Source organism: Triturus cristatus, chromosome 8 (genome assembly GCF_964204655.1).
Source record: "Triturus cristatus chromosome 8, aTriCri1.1, whole genome shotgun sequence".
NCBI lineage: Eukaryota > Metazoa > Chordata > Amphibia > Caudata > Salamandridae > Triturus > Triturus cristatus.
In genome coordinates, this window is record NC_140591.1 from 249,191,113 (window position 1) to 249,215,097 (window position 23,985).

The following is a 23,985-nucleotide window of genomic DNA, read 5'->3' on the forward strand; positions in this document are numbered from 1 at the left end:
GGTGGAGATCTCCACCACTGTCATGGTGATATCCCTATAGAAAAGTGAAAACCATTTCTAATATTTTTCTGATAAATCTAAAGTTATTTACAAAATATATTATAAAACTAGAACAAATAAAATAAAATGTTACAGCACATTAACTCATTAATGTAAATGTTTATTCATTAAAATACATTTATTTAATTTATAAAAATTATTTCTTAAAATGTTCTTAAAAAATCCTCATGTGAAGAATTAATTTAAATTAGTTGTAATGTTTTAACACAAGGTGAACATATACATTTCATTTTATTTCTAATTTGAATTTACATTTTAAAATATTAGAGCAATTATTTAATAATCATATATAATTTTTTAACATTAAAGAAAATATTGATAAGTAGAAATAATTGTATTAATTCAACATTAGTACTTATGGGGGGCCCTGCCTCCATTATTTTCTATGGGAGTGTATTGCAGTACCTGTGATGGGCCAAGTGTAATGCTTGACTTGCTTCAAAGCTGGGCTGAAGTTCGTTTACTACTGTTTTTCCACCATTAAGGCTGTAGTACTCTTAGAAGTGTAGTTTGTGAATAGCAAAAGGCTTACTTTTTTAAGTGGGTGTTTGTAGTAGCGGTTTTCTTCCTAAAAAGCACCTTACTTTCTCCTAAACACCTTCCAAATTATAGGGTCTTGCCCACAATGTCATTCCCAAACTGCATGCTATAGTAAGTAAAATGCAATTCACAAACCTACTGGTAGAGGTCTCCACCACTCCTATCTTTTCTATGGGGAGATCTCCATAGATGTAAGCTTACTACCTAATAATAAATGTGGGAGGGGTGGGGGATTAGTGGGAAAATACAGAATATCTACAAGCAACAATACAAACACCCACCCTCAAAAGAGTTAGTCCATTGCTATTCCCACTGCCAGTCAAGTCATGGTAACAGCACTCACTATAGGCTCCCACTCTCCTGCTCAGTCAGAAAGAGCACAGGGAGCAGGCACTGGAGTGAACCGGCACTCCTGCTGCTTGCAGGTTCCCTCTGCTGAGGTCCCATGTACTCAGGCCCTGAGGCTTACAGGGCCCATGTACTCAGGCCCTGAGACTTTTCAGGGAGTGCGAATTCAATGTAGAGTGGTTCTCTACTTCTGTTTGGGGATGGGTACTGAAAACAAACCTCACAACAGCACTTAGGGCTTACTGGTCCGTCAGGGGACAACCTGTAACAGCCTCCTCGGGGCAAAATAGAGATCCTGTCTCGGATCAAATGACATGCAGGTGCCTCTAAGCTCTGGGCCACTTGTCTCAATAAATACAGCACATCACATGAATGGCTAAAGGAAATTAGGATGTCCCTGGCCCCTGTGGCCCAATCTTGGTGGAGCGAGAAGTCCTTCTTAAATAAGCACACGGAAGATGGTGATATAGTCCAAATTAAAAGGTTTATTACGAACAAGAAGAAACTCCAGCCACAGTAAAGCTACAGCTCAGCAAAATGACACTATCATTGTTTCTTTGAATAATCACATTCTATTACAGAACACAACAACTGAATATACCATTAGTGTAACATAGGAGGAATAAACAAGACATCGGGCAAACCAATAAATAAAATATATACAAATGCAAAAGTGAGATACCACACACCTCCCTTCCCAAAAATAAGCAAACATTTTCACATTACATTTGTTCTGACGATCCAACCACCACAATTCATTAAAATTCCAAAATGCAACCATCGTTCATTCTGGCAGCACTGCGGAACACTTTGGTAACCTGGTAAGGAGTACTGAAATTCAAAACATGTCCCTTTCCAGGTAATTTAATCTTGACCCAGTCACCTATCCTGACTGTTTTGAGTTTGACCGCTGTGCGGAGCTCATCATTTTCACAACAACTGCACATTCTCTTCTCTATCTTTCAATGTGACATCCCCCGATCACAAACATTCTCCAAATCATTTTTGTAACTTTTTACACATGGAGGGTTTATGAGAGTGTTTGGAACATGTTTTTTAAGCAGAGATAAGGGAGTAGCACCCGTTACAGCATGAGGAATAAATCTATACTCCTCCACTCGCATCACTAGGGAGGAGCGTCTCTGCAAGTCATGGGAACATTTCTCAACTTCATGGTTTTATCACTCATGTTACACTCTCCACATTCTCTCACACACCGTCCTGTCATAATGTCCATTCCTGGTCACCAATGCGTACATCTTAATCTCTCCCTCTTTTTGCTTATCCCCAAATTACCTTCATGAACCATGGACACCAAGTACTCACGTAATGTAGTGGGAGGAATTATTCTTGTTCTTCTCAAAACGAAACCATTCACCACAGATAGGTCATGCACAACGTTGACAAACCCAGGGAACCTTTTAAAGTCTTCATCTCTGTTTCCTCCAACAACAATTCAATTTTGAACAAGGTAATTGGACCTGCCAAGATGATAGCACCCAGAATGTTCCACTGATAAATGTTAATTGCATACTGTATGAAAAGCTATTGAAAATTTGAATATCTGTAGTTGTTTTGCAAATACATGTGATATACTATATATATCTATCTATCTATCTACTATGCGAATTTGTTATATGGAATGATAAAACCCAACAAACAAATTTAAACAAAAAAAACAATCCAATCTTGAATCTGAGAAATCTCTTCATCCATTTCTCACAACCATTCCTCCTCCAAGACACATGCTCCCATTACAGTACAAACTTTAACCTCAACACCACTCCACCATTCATATCACGCCCCTTTGTCGAAACTCAAAATTTCCGGACAATCGGCTATGCGATTTTCTATTCTAGTAATATATGAGACAGAAGATTGAAAATCTAGAAGGCCCACTGACCCCTTACATATCCTTGAGGAAACTTTGTCCAATCTCTTTTTGTTATACACTTCTTGTAAAGGCTTATGTTCTGTTTGGATCAGGAATTTTCCTCACCACACGAATTGTTATGGCCCAAAACACTGCAAAGTTCTCCTTGTAGAATGTAGAATAACATACTTTAGAGCCGTTCAGAGATCTAGTAGCTAATGCAATGGTAACATCCCCCTCCCCTTGTTTCTGTCTTAAAACTGCCCCAAGACTTTTGCCACTTGTGTCCGGGACAATCACACATTGTCTTCCCGGTATGAAACTCTTCAATTTCTGTGCACAAATATGACTTATTTTAAAAAATCCTCAAATTTATCTTGACACTCCTTCAACCACTCAAAATGTACATTTTTTGTTAACAGGGATCTGATGGCTAAAGTAAGACTGGAAATGTTGGGCACAAATCTTGAGTAATATTCTCTCATCCCTAAAAGGGATTGTACTTCCTCCTTCTTCATGTGATGAGGTAAATTCATCATTGTTTTGACTAAGTTCTCTTTAGGACTTACGTCCTCACCTGAAATCTCATGACCCAGATAAATTATCTTTGATAAGCACAAACAACATTTACTGAGCTTCAACGTGACACCCCTCTCCTGGAAAATTCTCAAAACCTCTGTACCTTGTCTTGGTGTTCTTCTAACCCCCTCATTGAATACCCACATCACCTTGGAAGAACTTAACATTTTTGACAGATTTGAACAATTACATTATTAGCCACTGGAATACCGAAACAGCATCCTATTGAATCGGTACACGCCAAATGTGTGATGAAGGATGTGAGGGATTTAGTGTCCTCAGTAAAACAAACCTGATGATATGCAGATGTCAAGCCTATGGTGGAAAATAACTTGGCATTGCCTATCATAAAGGTCATCTCCACGATGTTGGGTAGAGGAAACCTATCCTCCACCTCTTCCTTATTTAAATTCCTCATATCCACACATAGACATATCTCACCAGAGGGTTTTGAGGTGGCGACTAAGGGAGCCACCCATTGAACTGCTTCCACGGGTTCAATTATGCCCTCTCTCTTCAGAAGATCTAGCTTTTCCGTGCCAGCATTTTGTAAACTCAGAGTAATGTTTCTTACTTTGCATGCAATAGGAATGGCATTATCTTTAAGCACTATGCGGTGCAAGTATTCTTTGACAAATCCTACTTTGTCAGAGAACACAGTGGGAAATTCTTGCACTTGCACTTGTGGATCAGAATTGGGATGAAGTAATATTCCCAACAACTTTTTATGTGGCCTTCATAATATGGTGCCCCCTTCGACTGAGACATATACTTTCCCTTGATCATAGTTCTCCTTAAGCACAAAATCAACTAGAAAATATCAATGGGTCTGCCACCATAACTGTAAAGAATTATGTCTGGGACCATCAAGTCGACTTTTCCTTCAAACAATTGAGATTAATCCTTGGGAGATACAAGTAATAATTCAGTCCATGAATCCATCGTCATGGAAACACTAATTCCATTGACGCTAACAACATCAGCTGGATAATCACATTTAATATTAGTGATATACTTAACGTCATTGACTACTTGTAATACAAACACATCTTTTTCAACATCAATTTCATTGATCTTTTCTTTGCAAGCTGCACCCTTACAACACTTAGCAAAGTGCCCCTTTTTTCCACAAGATCTAAATGTAACTTTTAGTGCTGGACAGTCTTTGCTATTAGCAAGATGACTGGGGTTTCCACACTGAAAACAAACTGTTTTAGGTCTGTTAACATTCCCTTGTTTTTTGCAAGTGTTCAATTGCACCAAAGCTATATTGTCTTTGGATGTTTTCAAGTCGCAAATGCATTGCATTGAGTGCTCAATTTAGCTATTGTTCACACTTCTGATAAGGAAGGATCATTCTTTGACTATAGTTCCTCTCTAACTTTATTGTTGTTACATTCCAACATAAAATGGTCACTGAATATTTTCCTCTGTATTATCCCCAAAATTGCATAATGCAGCTAATTTTCGTAGTGCTGTAACAAGCTCTTCTACAGTTTGATCATCTTCTTGTTTTCTTTTACCAAAATATTATCTTTGAAGGATAACAGATACTTTGGGAAAAAAATGTACGTCAAGTTTTTTAATAGCAGATTCAAATTCATACAGATTATCACATTCACCATCATTTATAAATCAGGTATATTTTCATACATGTCCTGGCCCCACAGCATGGATACACATGGATGTTTTCCTTTCTGCAGACAGGTTAGTCCCACTCAATTTAAGAAAGTTTGTAAATACCAATTTCCATTTTGACCAAATAAGAGGGGAATCTCCTCCTGAAAAGAAAATGTTACCAAACTAGAGAAAAAAAAAGTAGTATTTCCCTTTAAAAAAACTGCAGAAAAATAAAGGGCCTGATTCATAAAGGTAACCTTAGATGTTTGGTCTAAAGTCTAAGTTTATGTCATTGGGAATTCACAAAGGGCATTTAAGAGTACTATCTTTATGTCTGCACTCGGGCAGATCTCTGCCCCAAGTGCAGACATCAAGATACTGCTTGTCCCAATGAATAGATTATGTATGCAACCCATTCTTTTTGGAGGCTGTAAATAAAGATAATGCAAAAGTTTTATGTAAATGAAATTTGCCATATAGTAAACACTAAAATGATGTTTAGTGTAGAAAATTAAACTGAGCACAATTGCCTTGTGTTAGTAGGATAAGGAGTTCTAGCCATAAAAATCTGCATTTTAATTTATCAAATACATACTGAGAATTGTACTATTTTGTCTCTATTTGCCAAAATAGCCACTCTATATCACTATTGTAAGTTGTCTATTCTTAATGTAGCACTGAGTGTGTGCCAGCAGTGATTTATACTGTATAACTATGAGAGACTATCAGCACACCTGTACTGATTTCTAAACTACGAGCATTGAGTGTGGCAGTTCTGATTCATAATGTACCACAAGTTCTCATTGGAGCAGTACCAAGTCAGATTACAAGCACTCAGTGAGACAGTACAGATTCACAATCGGCACTCGTTCAATGTAGCAGTACTCTTTCTTACTACCACTACAAGTAATTTAGTATTGTAGCAGTGGCATAACAAACCCTCAGGGGGCCACCCTGCAAAGTAAGGTGAGAGGGCCCCCATTACCCATTCCCTAACTACCTTGCTGCTCCTGACTGTTTTATTTGTTTGCAGCTGGCTAGCCCAAGGGGGCCCAATTTGAGGTGAATGGCGTGGGGGCCCCCCGCACAGAGTGGGCTGCAGGGGCCTCTGTTACACCCCTGTACGGTAGTACTTATTCATAAACTACAACACCAACAAATATTGAGGGTGGCAGTACTGACTCCTAAACTAAAGCACTTGGGACCACGTGTATTCAGTTGTGTTTGCGATTACTAAATAGCGAATATGTGCGATTCACTACTTGGTAATCGTAAAGACCCATGTACACATGGGAATCACAAAAATCACAGGGATGGTGGCCTTCTAGGGTCAACAGACCACCATGTCTGTGATTGCTTTTAAATAAAGATATTTTTTTTATGCAGCCCATTTTCCTTGAAGGAAAACAGGATGAGTTTCAAGAAGAAAAATGAAACTATTTATTTCCATTTTTTTAGGGCAGGCTATGGTCCGTTGGCCAATAGCCTCCTCCTAAAAAATGCTTTTACGAACATTCTCAAAGGGGAAGATGTCCCTTAGGGACCCCTTCCCATATGCAAATAGATTACTACCTTCTTGGAGTAGGCAGTAACATGTAAATGTTTTCCAACACATGTAACAGTATTGATTCTTGAAGTTTCTCTACAAGCACTGACACTGCTTGTGTGAATAACATAATACATTCACGACGTTTTGATCTTTTATTGCCTTGAACGTACTGAAATAAAAAAAAGAAACATGTTTTTCTATTTCTATTTCTTAGCAAAAATAAATGAAAACCTCAAATTATTTTGCGTACTTTTAAAAGAAAAAAACATAGCGAACTAATATTTTGATAATTTACTTTCCAATGAAAGTGAAATTCACTGATGCATATTTTAACATATTACTATTTTGCTGGAAAATAAATCTGCATTTGTTTTCCTGCAGGGATTTCCCACAAACAGTTGTTTTGGGTGAAACATGTTCCCAGAGGCCTTATTGTTCAAGAAACTCATACTTTTGAAATTGTTTTAAGTGCAAGTAAACTTCACACAATCTTGATGTAGAATCACATTTGCTCAAAGTACAAACTTGCTTCCCCTCATTTAGAAGACTGCACTGTAATGTTTCATAGGGTACCCCAATATAGGCTTAAGTAGTCCCTTAACCCTTCACCTACATTTATCGTACCATTACACTACACAATGGGTTTTGGTATTGACCTTATACCTAGTTAAGCGCTGCATAAATGTCGTGTTATTTTACCTGAAAACTAGCCTCATTAATTATCCATGAAGATTCTCAGAATCACGGCAGGCCTACCATCTTCTGCATAATACCTATGTATAAGGGTCATCCCTTCCATCATCCTCGATCGACATGCCACATCCCCTGAGGATACCTTTTGGGTACATATACACCACATCTTTGCCAGGCAGGCAGAGGAGAAAAAGACTTCCATGCTGACACACTGACGCGAGACGCTGAGGATCCTACATGCAGACACTCCAGCTCGGAGTGGTCTGACATCCCTCGTGGGGTGTCCATCTTGAGACCAAGACGGGTTCCCACAGTGTCTCACTTCAGGTAAGGGGGTTGGTTTCAGCCTAGGGGGATTCTTGGCTTTACACCTACATACATGCTAAGTACACTTAGGTACATCTAGATAGGGTTGTGTCGTAGGAGTACTCACTATTATTGTCATGTATTTATATGCTTGCATCCATTTACTCTGTTGGTGCTTGTAAGCATTTATATCTGTTTCTGTCTTATGGTTGTTCCAGAACACCTATTTTACACTAGAAGGACGCTGGTTCAATAAATGCTTATTGAAAACATCCCCATTGTTTATTCTGTGTATCTCTCTGAGACAAAGTGGGCACGAGTGACTGAGCGAAAAGTACAGTACTGTTTTCACGATCCTTGATGGGACAGAGTTGTCATGTTCGATAGTTGCCAGGAACTATTCACTCCTTGGTAAGAGAAGTTTAGAGTAGCTCTGTGAACTAGCTAGGTATACAGGCGAACATACCCAGTGGGGGTGTCTGGAATCAGTCTGGACACCAAGCCCACAGTCTAAGTTGTCTAAACGCGCAGATCCTATTTATATTTATAGGAACTACACGACAGCACAGCCAGAAAAATGCATAGCAATCATACTACCCTAAATTCGAAAGCATTGCACTATTCTCAGAAGAGAATGAGTAGGGGCCCCCTGCAGCTCGAGGCGGGCTGCCATTAGTCGCACCACGGACAGGAGACCTTATCAGGGAGGTAGTCCCTCATCAATGTCTATGGATCTGGCATGACATCACCAGAACACGCCGAAGATCCTTCGTCCATTTAAGTCGGAGTAGTCCACTTGCGGCCCTCTTTCTCACTGAATTGCATCCTGATAACCAGTGTTTTTCACCCACCCATCCCATTGTGAAAGGGGCTGTCCCTTGCAGCAGAATAACAGGGGGATACCCAAGATTTAGACTTATTGACTGTACTGACCACTGGGCGGGGTGTTGTTTTGAGTGGGCACTGGGCTAGCAGGAGGGGGGACTAACCTGCTGATGGTCCTGGACCCTCCGGTCCTACCCCGTGATGTCTGGTTAGTACTTTGAACTTTAGGGGCTACACCTGTGGTCAGCTACCCCAGCAGGATCGGTGCGGTATGCGGTGCCCTGAGTATGCGCTAGCTTGGTACCCCTCTGGGATACAGGGGATGTCTAGATGTAGGTTTCAGCAAATATATTCTATGCAAATAGTGCCTCGATGTCCCAGGTAGTGGGCCTGGGAGGTGTTGCATGCTTTAGGCCTTCTGACACGACATTGACAACATAATTCATGATAAACCCATATGGAGGGTTTTGTCAAGTAAAATGAGAAGTTGAATTTATTTCTGAATGCAGTTATTTCTCTTCTTTTGAGGTCTTCCCTACCAAACAAGTTCAATGAGTGCTAATGATGAGAAATTTTAATGTTCAAAATAAAAGGCTACACCCAGGTGCATTTACTTTACTGAGTGTCCTCTGACAGGGTTTGAGGTAGGGGGTGGCGACTTGCACGTTGTGAGCTCACGAGGGAAACCAGCACGTCATTGAACTACAACAGTAGAAAGACTACTGGGAATATGCATTTGCATTTGAACGTGTTTAGAAAGATGTCTGTCTCATGCAAAAGAAGCCACTTCATACCGTAAGGACTGGAACGAGGAAGCTGGACGAAGGGGTAATTTGTCAATTCTGCATTGAGAATGAGAATAGCGCAATGGAAAACTGTAACAATGCAGCAGCAAAAAGATAGTGGTAACCTTGCACAAATAATTGGGGTAAAAGTTGCAGTGACAGCATCACTGTAAATAAAGTTTGTTTTAACATTAAGCAAAAATGTGGTAAAAGGTGCGGTAACTTTGTTCCCCAAATTATTGCACATTTATGGGTTGGCAGTCTTTAAGTCAACCAATTTTCGGCAGTAATTTTACCACCTCATCTTGATCTTACTCCTGGATTTTAACACTGCTCTCTATTGCTGGTTCCTTTACACCACTGTAACTTTCAGTACTACCGCTCACGCCTAAAGCCTTAAGCTACCATGTTTTGAGGTAAGTCCGACTATTGTAGCAGGGCCTCAATGAGTCTTTAGAGGGAGCATCCTAGCTGCTGTACATTACGCTCATTTGCAAAATCCTTTCACACAGTAGTTATTTCTGGTAGCCGGTTGTGCACAGGCTTGCCTTAGCTGCACATTTATTATTTATAAGAACAAACTGTACAACATTTAGGGAAAACATGTTTATCATAGGCTCTGATGTTTACAGTAGAGTGTGGAAAACTTCAGCTGAGGATATAATTAACTTGCCAGCGAAAATCCTCTTGAAACTGATCATTACTTTGTTCCAATTATACTCTACAATTATCCAGTTTTCAGATATCTCAGGGTAAGCCTTCATTTTATAAACTTCATGCCCTGAATTGGCATATTTTGGAAAAGTAACGCATTTGGGGAAATGTTGCATTTATTATGCGTGCGTGTAAACTAGAATGCCTGGTAAGTGGTAAACTACTTCGATTATTTTTTCCCATATTATAAGTGCATAAATTAATATTGACTAAAACATGCTGTTGGAATGTTAGACGATCATGCCTCTTACTACCGTGAGTGAGGCCCATTCCAGCGCAACTTAAAAGCCTACATTAAAGCAGCTACGGCAAAGTGACTCGCGTTATGTTCCATATCTGTGCAAGTGCATAAAGTTCAAATAGATCTCAAATACATATCTTCTGATTTTTAAAGGGTGGGTGAAGTTTTATAAAATGCCTTATAAAGTTTATAGCAACAAAGGATTTCAGTGTAGAGTGGTGCTCCCAGAGGAGAAAACCGTGCACTTGTTAATGCTAATACAAATATTTAATCTAAACGCATGAATAAAGGTGCAAGCGTCCACAACACTTTGTTTAGACCGCGACAGTAACTGCGACTTGCCGTCGAGTGCCCCTGGAACTACCCCTGATACTCGAATGTTAGAGGTGACTGCAGTAAGTAAAAGGAAACGGTAAGAGGTGCTGACACTTTGGGTAGAACTGCAGAATACAGACTGGTTTACAATTTAAATATTTATCAGTAGGGACAAACAGAATCATAGGCGTGGTAAAGTATATATGTGGATTGGTGGAAAAACAAACTATACTATGCAGTTCTACTCAGTGTCAGTAACTTCTATTTTTTTCCTTTTGGAAATTCTCCCTCTGGGTTTTAGGGGGTGCAGCAGTGTACTGGCAACACAAATAATTCTTGCTAAATAGGCAATTACAGGGAACTTGGGGGACAAGGGGAACCTTCTCAACTTTTTACTGCAGGAAGTAAGCAAGGCTGTTACAACCATGTTTGCTTTGTGTAGTTCCACTTGCCCTTCATAAAGCCCATCGGCAGGATGCGGGGGGCATTGAGGGCCTAAAAGTGGGACAAGGAATCAACTCTGCTCTATTTAGAGATCCAAGATTGTGTGTTCACCTAATGCTAACTCCGATATTTTGAGGTATCTGTGTCCTGGGGGGCAGGTGGAATGCGCCTACCCGTGATCTGCCATGTGAACTAGTGGAATCGGGGGGCATTTCATCATTCTGGTGACGTCTGAGCAGCTGACAATCAAATAAAAATGTATTAAAAAGATAAGGGGTTCATCAAGCCAATAACATGATTAACATAAGGTATTTCGAAATATTACGGTTTGGGCCGGACCAGTTTTCTATTTTTAAATCACTTTTTTGTACATTTCTCCGTATTGTATAAGTGTTTTCTCTTTGAGGTATATATACACTGCTTCAGTGACGTCCAGCTATTGTGATGTCATCAGGATCAGAGCCATATGGAATCACTTCCTGGGATTCAGGGTCTAAAATCATATAACATAACTCCTTGTAATGTCATTGAGGCCAAAGGATGTGTGATGTCACTTCCACTGCTCTTGGCATTATCGAGAATCGATGTCTATGTATACAATATACCAACATTGCTGTGTGCCTTTTGTTTTTTTAGTTAATTAAACTAGTCAGAGATGTGGTGTCTTGGTTTTGGCGTGCTTTGAGCTAATGTAACTTTCAATCAGCAGTGTGCAAATTGTGCAAAGAAAATTTGCTGTTTGAATTGAGGGGGGAGCATAATTGTTTTCTCTACATGTCCCGATCTCTAAAACAGTGATGATATATTTTGTAGGGGTGGGCAGAATTTGCGATATTCATTTTCGCAAATTATCGCAAAAATGTTAAAAATCTTTGCAAACACGCGGAAATATCGCGAAGATGTGGAAGTTTTTTTCCCGCCCGTTCGCGGTATTTTCTGCGTGGTCGCGGCTCGCCAACTTACCCATGTGGTTGCTCGCGGGCGCGGCCATCTTGTTTTCACTTGTCTCGTGGTGCGTGATCGCGAGAAGAAAGACGTGATCGCGTGACGAATGACGTTACTGTGGGCGCGAACTGTCGCGAGACAGCGCAAATGGCTACCAACAATCCAACATCTCGTGGAGAACGCGACCGGGAAAACTTGTCGGCGAACGCGGGGATTCAGGTAAGGCGATCGCGTGCACGCGAGAATGTATTATTTTACAGTGCGAGCAAGCAAAAAATTTCCGGTAAAATGCGGATTGTGGAAATTTTGACATTTCGCGCTCTCCGCGGAATGCAAAAATGTCAAATTATCGCAATTTCCGCGAGCGGAACGGAATTTTATCCCAGGCCAAATATTTTGCTGTCCCTTTGCTAATAATGTACAGGTCCCACAAATATTTAGGTGGTTGTAGGGCAATGAAGATCAATCAGATAGTCAATTTAGAAGTCATTGCAATGCCAACGTGTGATGTCATTACCTGCAGTTACTCAGAGGATTGTTCATTCTATAAGTTTTTAGAAAGAGGCCCTTCATTTTTAGGTATCACTTGCACTGTGCTTGTGAAGTCTCTTGTATTTAATGTATCTTAAAAGGTGGCTCTCATCTGTTCCCATCACCAAATTACTGTGTTCATTTGTTTTTGGGTGGAATTTTTTTTGCTATCCTCCCCTGGCTGCATGCATTTATAATAATTCTACTAAAGCTGTTCACTCTGTTTAAGCCACATTTACTGTCAAGATAAGATCTCTTCTGTCAAGGTACGATCTCCTCCCACAGAAAAGGCAGACAGCTTCTAACATTATGCTGAAATGCTTGCTTTTTTATTACTTAGGGGCCGATTCCGATCTCGCTCGGAAGGGCTCTGAATGCGATTCGGACGGAAAAAGTATGTGCTGTACGCGTGTTTTCCGACTGACTCGTACAGCTGTACGAGCGAGCAAGTACGATGCGAGAAATGCGAAATCGCGACCAAATTGTTTCCGGGTCCGAACCACTCCGTACATCTCGTCCATAAGCAAACTGTGCCGTGCAATTGAGGCAATTTCTGACCGAGCCACTACGATGCACGAATCGGACAGCCGGATCGAGTCGAAGCCTCCAACACGTAAACGCTACGGGAAGCGGACTTTAGGGGTCCGCGCCAGACCCCCCTTCACCCATAGCCTTACGAGTCGATCACAGGGGGGACCCCAAGGGTCCCCCCTACACATGCATGTACGGTACGGGTGGCACAGACACATCATAAAACACTCTGGATCCGAGTCAAACGGAGCTTTCTCCCAGCGGGATCGGAATCGGCTCCTTAGTTGTGTAAAGCAGATGATTTATTCCTTAGAATGTTTGAGGCATTTCCTATTAATGCGTCAGTACCTTTCTTTGCACTTTGTAGGCATTGTCGCATTGATTTTTTCAACTTAATCTATTTTGTCATTATGATCAAATTCTAAATATTGTAATAAACATTGCACATTAAAAATAAAGTTAATATACAAGAGCTATGCTATATTTTACTACTAAAGAGGCCGTAACAAGTGGATACCTTACAGACAACAGTGTTATGATTTAAATGGTGCAGAAGTGCAGTAGCACCAGGCCAAAAGTTGTCAGAACTCCTATAAACTCATAATATTGCTATATTTGACTATTAAACAGGCAGCCACAATTGCAGGTACCCTGCAGACGACAGGGACTTAATTTGAATGGTGCAGCAGATGCAGTAGCACTGGGCCCAAAAGTTGTCAGAACGCCTTCAAACACATAATGTTGCTATATTTGACTACTAAACAGGCTGTCACAATTGCAGTTACCTTGCATTTAAAAGGGACTTGATTTGAATGGTGCAGCAGGGGCCAACAGCTCTAAGGACCCCACAAAACCTAGACCATTACCAAAATCTTAAACTAAACAGACAGTTACAAGTACAGTTACCTTGCAGACAAGAGGGTATTGATTTCAATAACTGCAGGTGCAGTGGCACCGGGACCAAAAGCTCTAGACACACCACTGAACACCGATTATTGCTATATTTTACTACTAAAGAGGCAGTTACAAGTGCAGTTATCTAGCAAGCACTATGGTCATGATTTCAATAGTGCAGCAGGTGCAGTGACACCAGGACCAAAGGGTCCAGGGGCCCCACAAAATGCCTAATATTGCTATATTTTATTCTTAAACAGGCAACCACAAGTGCAGTACCTGGCAGACAACAGGGTCATGATTTGAATGGTGGAGAAGGTGCAGTAGACCTGGGCCCAAATGTTGTCAAACTCCTCTAAACACATAATATTGCTCTATTTGACTACTAAACAGGCAGTCACAATTGCAATTATCTTGCAGGTAAAAGGGACTTGATTTGAATGGTTCGTCAGGTGCAGTGGCACTGGGGCCAAAAGTTCTAGGGACCCAACTAAACGCAGAATATTGCTAAACTTTATTACTAAACATGCAAACACAAGTGCAGTTAACGATCAGGCACTAGGGCCATGATTTCACTGGTGCTGCAGGTGAAGTGACACATGGGCCAAAAGCTTTCAGAACCCCTCTAAACACCAAATATTGCTATATTTAACTACTAAACAGGCAGTCACAAATGCAGTTACCTTACAGGCAATATGGTCATGATTTGAATGGTGCAGTAGGTGCACTGGTACCTGGCCCAAACGTTGTCAGAACTCTTCCAAACACATAATATTGCTATTACATCAATGAATTCTATTATTTCCCTCTTTCATTTCATTTTTCAAAATGTTGCTATTACTTTCCCGCACTATACGACTATACCACTAGTAACAGCACAATATATTGCCTTTTAGCACATAAACAAGTCATAAAACTTTAACAGACTTTAAGTAACTTATATCATACAACTAGTCAGCAAGCTACAACTTACACAAAAAAACAGCATATTAGTAATCACATAGGTGAAACCTAATGCATTTACCAATGCTTGTATTTTCTGTTGTAACTTGTGATTAATAAACATGACTGCAGAGTGTTTACTGGGACCTCGCGAACAAGAGTAAAGTTGTGATCTAGAAAACAAATCTCGCTACTGGTAACTACAAAGCAGATATCAAAATTACTACATATCTCCATCTCAGCACCGAAGAAACATGCAATTTTGCAACTGTTCCCTTCAATTAAAACAGTAAACTTAGCTTTTCACAAAACAACAGTATTATTTCCAAGATATGATGCATGTGAACGGGAAACAGGTCCAGTACTACACACTATAACACAGGACCTAAACATAGTCCGCCTGGACAGAAAGTAGGCCCTGGCATCAAAATAAAAGTGGATCCCATTAGGGAATAAGACAGCTAAAATAGGTTGCACACATTTGCAAATCGGGGCAGATTTGAACTTGTTGAAAAGTGCTGTATAGGTGTGTCGCAAAGTATAGGCGACGGCACGCATTTGTGCCTGCTGCAGGCACTTTTTGTCTAAAATCAGGGAACTCAACAGTAAAACCCAGTTACCTGACCATAAAATAGGCCTATAAACAGCAACAGCCTAAATAACATCCCAAACGCTGTCCTGTAAGACCAGCCCTACTGGCACATCCAGATTGCACTGCAGGTCAGTCCAATTGTGGACCCTACTCCTGCTTAAAAAGGCTGAAGGGGGTGAAGAATGCGGCAGTATCACCAAGATAATCTAAAACGAGCATCCATAAAAACACACAATGTGCAATGAGTGCATTTTAAATTACCAATGGTAGCTTTATAACTCATCAGTGTGTGTGCATGGATATCTTATCTTTTTAGATGCGACATTAGCTAAGAACTTTTGAATTTACTCAAAATAAAGATATAATAAATTTACCTTTAGGGGCTTATAGGGGACTCTTCTTCCACTAGTCTGATATTGTGTCATTCACATTTTCTCTGCCAACTACAGCATACAGCATGGGGCAGGGAGTAAGCCCACTTCAGCCATTGGATAACTTGACTATGCGTGACAGCACTCTACCATTTCACAAGCAGCACTTCCACACACAAAGCAGTTCCTGTCATTGCCAGGGACAACTATGGCAATGTGTGCTTTTGAAGAGAAAATATATTTTTGCTTTTAGCCAATATTTTTATCTTTGAGTTGATGACAGCCCGGCAGCTCCAACAACAATAATATTTTGCAAAAACCATGAAAAAACAAAACAAGAATTCACGAACCGAAGAGGCTGCCGGCCAACACTAGCCCTATTGGATTTGCCAATGCTTGTTCTGGTTGCAGCTCTTGCTTATCATAAACACAAAGGTTGGCGTGACACCCCAGTCTTCCATTCAATGGGCTCCTTTAGTGAGACCTTAGGAGGAGGTGCGTTGACCTCCACTATTACCGCTACCTACTTTTACGCCTAGTTTCTGGGGCAATTCAAAGAATTGGACGAGGATGGCTCACTCACATAATGTAGGAGTGCTTCATCATTTGCCACCTCGTCCCACCCAGGCAAGATAATACTACCAGGGCGGACTCAACCTCAGGATGGGGCTTACCTGAGGGAGTTCTTAGATATCTCTTGTCTGGACAGTACTGTGATCCAGTTGTGCCAATCTTTGTGCTTATGGATAGTATCTAAGGGCAGGCGTGAATCCATTATTGCCCTATATCGCTCCACTTGTGTGATAGTGCAGCTCTTGTTTCTCATGCACCATTCGATGGACAATTATTCTCCTGAACTTCCATTAACATACCTGCCTTGTTGGACCTTAACCTTTCTGCATGGCCACACCATATTTTTGCTTTCCTCTGACTTCCTTTGCTGAATCTGTGGCTTTTAGAGCTATGTGCACATTTTCCCTGCTAAGCGGTGGTAAAGTGCTTATGCTTTTACTTGCAAACATGGCAAAAATCGCTTAAACCTGAGTGATATATTCAACTTATTTTTAAGTCCCTAGCATATTGTACTACATGTACTCGTGACCTGTAAATTAAATGCTACTAGTGGGCTGCACTACTCATTGTGCCACCCACCAAAGTAACCTTCTTAAACATATAATTAATAAAAATGTTGCCAGCACTAAGTCTTCCTTTTTAATACCTATAGGTCACCCTCAAGGTAGGCCCTGAACGCTCATATGGCAGGATGCATGGTATCAAAACATATAGGTTTAATTCTTTACATTTCCTGGCAGTGAAAACATCCTAAAGTTGTTTTTCACTACTCTAAGGCTAGCTTTCCTATAGACTACCATTGGGATGCCTTATTACACTTAATAAGTGCTAACTTCAGATTGTGACTAGAGGAATGAAGTTTACATTCAATGTAATATAAAATTTGCTTTAAAAAAGACTATCAAATGTCTTCCCATACACACGTGGACGGACATCATTCTGGCACTTGTTATGGCTAGATTACTCTATGCCAGTGTTTTGTACTTGGGGGCCCCGGCTGAACTGCTAAATAAGCTCCAAGTGGTGTAGAATGGAGCTTAATTCTAAAAACCCACAAAAGGCAGTCCATCCATAGGGGTCTGAAGGCACTGCATTGGCTCCCTATTAGGCAAAGAGTCAGTTTTAAAGCCCTAACGATTACTCATAGAGCGCTGCATAAAAAAGTCCCATCTACATATGCAATAAGTCAAAGTTTATGTATCTAGTAGGGCACTCTGATCCACTAACCATGGCCTGTTATGTATTTCTAAAGTCCACACAGCCAGAAGAGAAGGAATATTTTTCTCCATTTTGACAGCTAGGTTGTGGAATTCCATACTGAATCAGTTACGGAAGATCGAAGTGGAATCTGCACTCAAATCTGCTCTGAAGACTTTCCTCTTTAGAGAGATGTAGTTGAGCATCATTTACTTCAGTTAGCTTAGCAACAGGACCCTTCTTTGGGAGTAGCTGTCTGTGCTTTATAAATTGCTCTTCATTTATATATTCAATGGTGAAGTCGGCATTGAAGTTAGAAAGTTTAAAAAAACACTTTTAGAAAGCTGCAATTACTCTGCCTAAACAAACTGTGTCTTTCTGCAAGTGCCCTGGGTCACATGACTGGAAATGGCTCTGCTGTTGTGGATTGTGTATTACTTCAGGACAGTGAGACAAAGGAAGCCCAGGTGTGGGGGGGGAAACTGGGGAGGAGCAGTCCCCTGCCCTGACTACATTTTCAAAGGGTTCTGCCTGCAACACACACAAAGGAAACTAACACCAAGCCTGCCCTTGCCACTGTCACTCTAGACAGTTTGTAGCCAGATCCAGTGGAAGGGGATGAACTGACCAGAACCAGTTTTGGGAGTAGGACACAATGAGCTTCCAGAGGCCTTCCTTCACCTACCCAGCCGATCAGCACCAGCTAGACCTGCCTGATCTGCCTGAGCCCTGCTGCTGGCCTCTACTGGATTGACTTGTGATCCCAATAAATTGCCCCTCTGGGTCGTGGACCTTTGGCTGGCAGCAGTGAGGACACCTCCTCAATTAAAAGGTGAAAATCGAATGAGCCCGTTTAGGCCAAAACACTGCCCCCCCCATGGTGACCACCAATGCGAAGCTCTGGTGGCACTTGCTTTTCCTGTTAACATCGACTGTCCACGATGGCCAGCCACATGAGCCTGCACTTAGTGCCGATGATGAACCATGGCAAAGCTCCAGTGAAGGAAAGCTTTTTGCGCTACAGCAAAGACTGTCCACAAAGCTCGACCTCCTCTTCAAGCAGAAAGCCTTCTTCTTGCAGCCACCTTCAACTCTTTGCAATGGACTTCAGAAGGTAACTCCTCAGTGGGACTAACCAAATCCCTGTATGGGACCCGTACTCCATCACGGTGAGCCTTAACCACAATCCCACAAAAAAGAGTGGTGCAATAAAAGGACAATTAAAGATAATGGGGTAGACCTTGTGTCCCTCAGAACCTGGGTATTGGTAATACAATCTACAATGGGTTCTGTTGGGTAAACCAATGCTTTGCGAACTACATTCAATAAATGGTACAACACAAAATCTTTTTAATGTAGATTGAATAGCAAAGGAAACACACCGGAGAAACGGATTCAGGTATTTATATAAAATATTTACTACTTTCGTACATGGCTGTCACATAAAAAATTTGGAAACAAACAAAATAAAGAACGTGACTTTTGTGAGTTGAGTGAAAAAGTGAAAGGTGGTGCTACAAATGAATATAAAAGACAAACAATGTGTACATAATATGAATCAATGTGGGTCTGTCCTTCCTCAGAACTGATAACAGAAGTGTAGACAGCCAGGTGTAGGTGCTGTCAAAAATGCTGCAGCGAGAGGAGAGCTAGAGCCTAGTCCATCAGCTATAGTTGCCTCGCTGTGGCATTCGTAGCCACGCCATGGTTAAGATTCCAACCGGATGGTGGAACTCCCCTTATTGTTATTTAATGAAAAGACACTTGGGTTTTTAGATTCTGAATGAACACTGAATCTTTTGGACCGAACACCTAAGACTACAGATAATTAAATTCACCTGTGATTGATTCACAGTAACTATAGCTGATGGACGTGGTTACAGCTCTCCACACTTCTGTTATCAGTCCTGAGGAAGACCTGCTGTGACGCCTGTTGATTTGCGAACACTTATTGGTAAAACAGCAACGCTTTTTGTTTTTTTCATGTGCTTAGTCTCCACACCCCAATACCAAGAAAAAGGAAAAACTTTTAGGGTGTGGTTAGAACAAGTGATATAACTTTAGAAGGACAGACCCGCATTGATTCATATTATGTAGACATTGTTTGTCTTTTATATTCATTTGTAGCACCACCTTTCACTTTGTCACACGACTCACAAAAGACATGTTCTTTGTGTTGTTTGTTTCCAAATTTGTTATGTGACAGCCATATACTAAAGTAGTAAATATTTAATATAAATAACTGAATCAGTATTTACGGTGTGCTTCGTTTGCCATTTAATCTGAATTTAAAAGATTTTGTGCTGTACCATTTATTGAATGTAGTTCGCAAAGCAATTGGTTTACGCAATAAAAGGTCAACATAACTGTGGAAGTTCCATGATCACAAAGTTCAAAGAATAAAAATGTAAGAGTTTCATTCAGAGTGTTCCAGGTTTTGGTGTGGTAATACTACGACTGAAAATACTAATATCACAGATTGCTGTACTTACTGATTACTGGTTAGTGTATTACCTAACTATTGCAAGTCCTGCATTTGCCACACTTAACAAATGGTATACAATTTAGCACACTCAGTTACCAAGTGTGCTTCCTATTTCCAACCAGTTTTCCTCATTCATATTTCATCAGGTATTTATTCGCAAAATGTGAATAGAGGCAAATTATGGTTGTGTTGTTTTCACTGCACATATTGTAATCATGATCTATTTTTGCCAAAGCTGATATTACAATAGGACATAGGGTGAAGCTTTAAACGGGGATTATATTTATATGCTAATAATGATAGGTTACTTGTTTTGTATCTAGTACTTCATGCCCCAGTTTTTGCCATTAGACACATCTTCTATATTGTAAAATATACTGAATGGCAAGTATGCAATTGCATACTTTTTTACTGAAACGACGAAACTCTAAAAAAATTATAATAAACTAATGTGATTTTAGCCTTGTGTGGATCACACAAAGTGAAACGAACACTTCTTATTTTACCAACCCTATTTAAATGTGCTTTCAAGTCATTTCAGCATTAAGAGGCCAAATTGTGAAATTGTATTAACTTTAGAAAGTCAAAAGATAATGGGTTTTTTCTGCTTGTGTTTACTTATCCAAGACCCCAGCAAGAGTGTCACTAAAGTTCAAATTGCTTAAAATAGACGTGCATGAAAGCAAGCAGTCGTTAATCATGGGGGTTTTATGAATTCTGTTTTATTATACATTTCCTTTGGAAATCATAGACAGAAGGCGAATAGTTAAAGAAAAAGCACATCAGAGGGCTGATTCTGGCTCCTTATTCTTCAGAACTCCCTGCTGCAACCCTAGTTCCAGTGCCCATGGATGGTCCTGGAGAGTAAACGTCCTCAATTTAGAAAACAATCTTTAGCTTACTAGTCGTCTCATTGGCCAGCCCATGTGGAATTCCTCCCCTGTGTGTGTGAAGTTGACATGGTCCGGTGGTCTGAAAGGGTTCGAGCTGCTGTGAAGACAACAATAGGAACCGGTTTCTACTTGACACTTTACTGCAAATCTGGCTAGGAGATGTAGTTAGCCTTCCACAACTTTATCCTACTACCTCGTGACTAAAGAGACTTTTCTGAAGTTTTTTTTAAATTTTGAGACTTACAGAAGAGCAGGCCTGAAGCTACAGAACATTTCTGAAAGTTGGGGCTTAAAATGTTTTCTATCTTTGGAGGACAAGGACAAAGTGTGCTGACTGCCTAAAATGGAGTGGCCTTGCTAGCTACATTTTGAAGGTTGTGCCCATTCATTTCAGCACTTTGACCATTTACTGTGTTCCGTTGCTTTTTGGCTAGGATTCACACTATAGAAGTACTTTATGCATACATACATGCATTCATTCATACATACATATATTGTGACTAATTTATTAGAAAATGTAATAAACCTTTTTTTTAATGTTTCCCTATACTATACATAGGAAGATATCCACCCTGACTGTGGTGGAGCCTCCTTGGGGCAAAATTTAGGGAAAATTAAAAAAAAGTTTGTTAACCCCAAAAAATGTGTGAAAACATTTTTATGTTAAATATACATTAAATTATAAATGTAGGACAAAATAAGAAAAATAACGATGTCACTTTTACCTTAATTTTAAATTACATCTTTAATTAATTAAAAATATTAAGTTAAATATAATTATTTTCTGATGCTTAGATTAAAAAATAAATTCCCTCCTAAAATGAAAAGAAATTATTATGCATTATTAATTATTAACTGTTTGTATATTATGAATTAAAACAAGAACAATTATATTTGAATAAACAATACTTTTACATTAAAGGTTAAGTTTTAAAAAGTTGATAAAATATTATAGAATTAAATAATATAGCTGTTTTGTTTTTAGATTTATTAACTATTTAACTATATTAATTTATATTCTTAACAATTTGAAATACTATACATTATTTTAATGTTATTTCAAGTCCCTACCGCCATTATTTTCTATGGTAGGGTGTTTCAGCACTAGTGGTTGGCCATGTGTAATACTGGACTTGGAACTGTTTCTTTATGGCAGCAGTAATTTACACTTGTAAATTTGGTTCCACCCCCTGTTTTGGGGTTGGAGACATGCAAGTCTACACTTTTGAGTAACTGTCCACTCAAATTGTGTGCCCAGCCAAGGGTAGTAAATTTACTCAAATATGTAAGAGTAAATTACATGTGTAAATTTCTTACAAGTGTAATTTATATTTGTGACTATCCCCCTGGGTTTGAGGATAATGTGGCATTGAGAAAAACTGGAACCCTGTTCAGCTATTGTTACCAGCCTTGTCATATGGAATATCTTTTACATGCTTCTAAACTGTAAGTCCAAATGTGGAATCTATGTGTAGAATCAACCACCAGTCCCTCCCAGAAATCACTGGAAAGGGTGCCAGTTTCCCATTCCTCATTTGATCTGGGTGAACCTACAACTTGTTTATGACCATGATTCATCACCAGTCCACCTTGGAGAGCCTACCTGTTATAGTCAATTGCTCACTAGTGACTGATTGTAAGTTAATTAGGAGAAAGGAGTTCAAAAATTCAACTAAGAAGTATATAATACAGGAAGATGGTTACTTTGGGTACTTTACAAATATAATAAATGCCTCAAAAGTAATCAAACTTCATGGGTCCATCATTTACTCGAACTGCAAATTCTTGAAGTCACCTCCATACCAACTGCTGGCATTTGTGACCATTGACTTAATGTTACTTTCATTCAGGTAATGGTCCTGACCTGACCTTTTTCAGACATACTGCCATAGTTCACACCATACTTCGTAGCCAGGCTTGTTCTAGTTTTTCCATAAACATGCTTTTATCTTGTGACCCTATGCCTCATACCATGAAATGGCCAAGCTTGATGCCACTGTTCTATCTGGCATCCAGACTAATGCCCTTGGCTTGAAGAACTGGTTTTAGATGCTACACACGGGCATGCACCTACATATACCCCAGACATTCGAAGGTTGCGGTTCCTTTAATTTTCTCCAGTCTTCGCGTTTGAGTCCCTCAAAAGGGTTCTACTGGATAAAATCCCGCATAATTTGCTCCTAATGTTACATATGGGACATCCTTCGAGGTGTGTTTCTTGTCAAGCAGACACACCGCTGCAGATGACACCCAGTATGCACAATAGTTGCACACATTCATTCGCCCCACTCTCTGTCTTGACTGTCTTTTATACCACACCACTTAAACCAAACTTCTAAAGTTCCACCTTATTGGACGTCCCTCCAAATACCTCAACCTTCTCTGCTTTAACTCATTTACAGATTAGCCCCAAGAGGGAAATATGTTTACAGACTCGCAAACGTGGCCTTGACTTACCCACCTGAGCGATGTAAAAGTCTTTCCAGTTTGCTCTCGCTGTTGTGAAGGCCGCAGGAGCTGCTGATAAACATGGCAAGGCCACTGCAAGCTGAAAACAAATCCATAGAAGGTCAGGAGTCTGCATTATAAAAATATTAATTTGACGGGAAAATGTGAAAGTAGATGTAGGTGAAGGCAGAAATGCAGGCACCGGTAGAATTTCACAGCTTTTATAGAGGCGAGAGTCCCTCCAGAAGCGCAGCCCCGGTGATTCATGTCTCAAAAGGTAATTATGCAGCTGAATGTGTTAATGAAGGGGTAGGCAGCGTCCCTCGCCGTTACCAACAGGCTGCAGCGCTCTTTCATGCTGACTGCAAAGGAACTCATTTCATCCAACGAGTGCACGTTACGCTTTGCTTCCTTCTCAAATCCTCATGCCGATGTACAAAAAACCTTAGCTAGGTCTTAGGCATTTTGCACTTTTACCGAGTTTCTTAGGCTTGAGAGTGCACTGCATGACCCGAGATACTTTGCAAATCCCACTTACCCTGCATTTGCATTTTGGACAGTTGGGCACTTGTTTACAGTGCATGCAAGCAAAGAATTTAAAAACAATTTAGGCATAGCTTTAAGTGAAAAACAGATAAAAATACGACAGTCAACCTGTTCTCAATTAGTAGCAGCTTTGTACATACCTTAA

The 23,985-nt window shown here is 40.1% G+C and overlaps 1 protein-coding gene across 1 annotated transcript in view; it reads right to left on the reverse strand.

The window, feature by feature from the left end:
• LOC146801922 (matrix metalloproteinase-20-like) overlaps nt 1-23,469 on the reverse strand; it is a 165,739-nt gene extending 142,270 nt beyond the window's left edge. Inside the window, exon 1 of the mRNA XM_085624069.1 lies at nt 23,308-23,469. Within this exon, the coding sequence (XP_085480195.1) occupies nt 23,308-23,430 (123 nt within the window). The 5' untranslated portion in view covers nt 23,431-23,469. The remainder of the gene's footprint in view (nt 1-23,307) is intronic.
• Between the last annotated feature and the right edge of the window lie 516 nt (nt 23,470-23,985).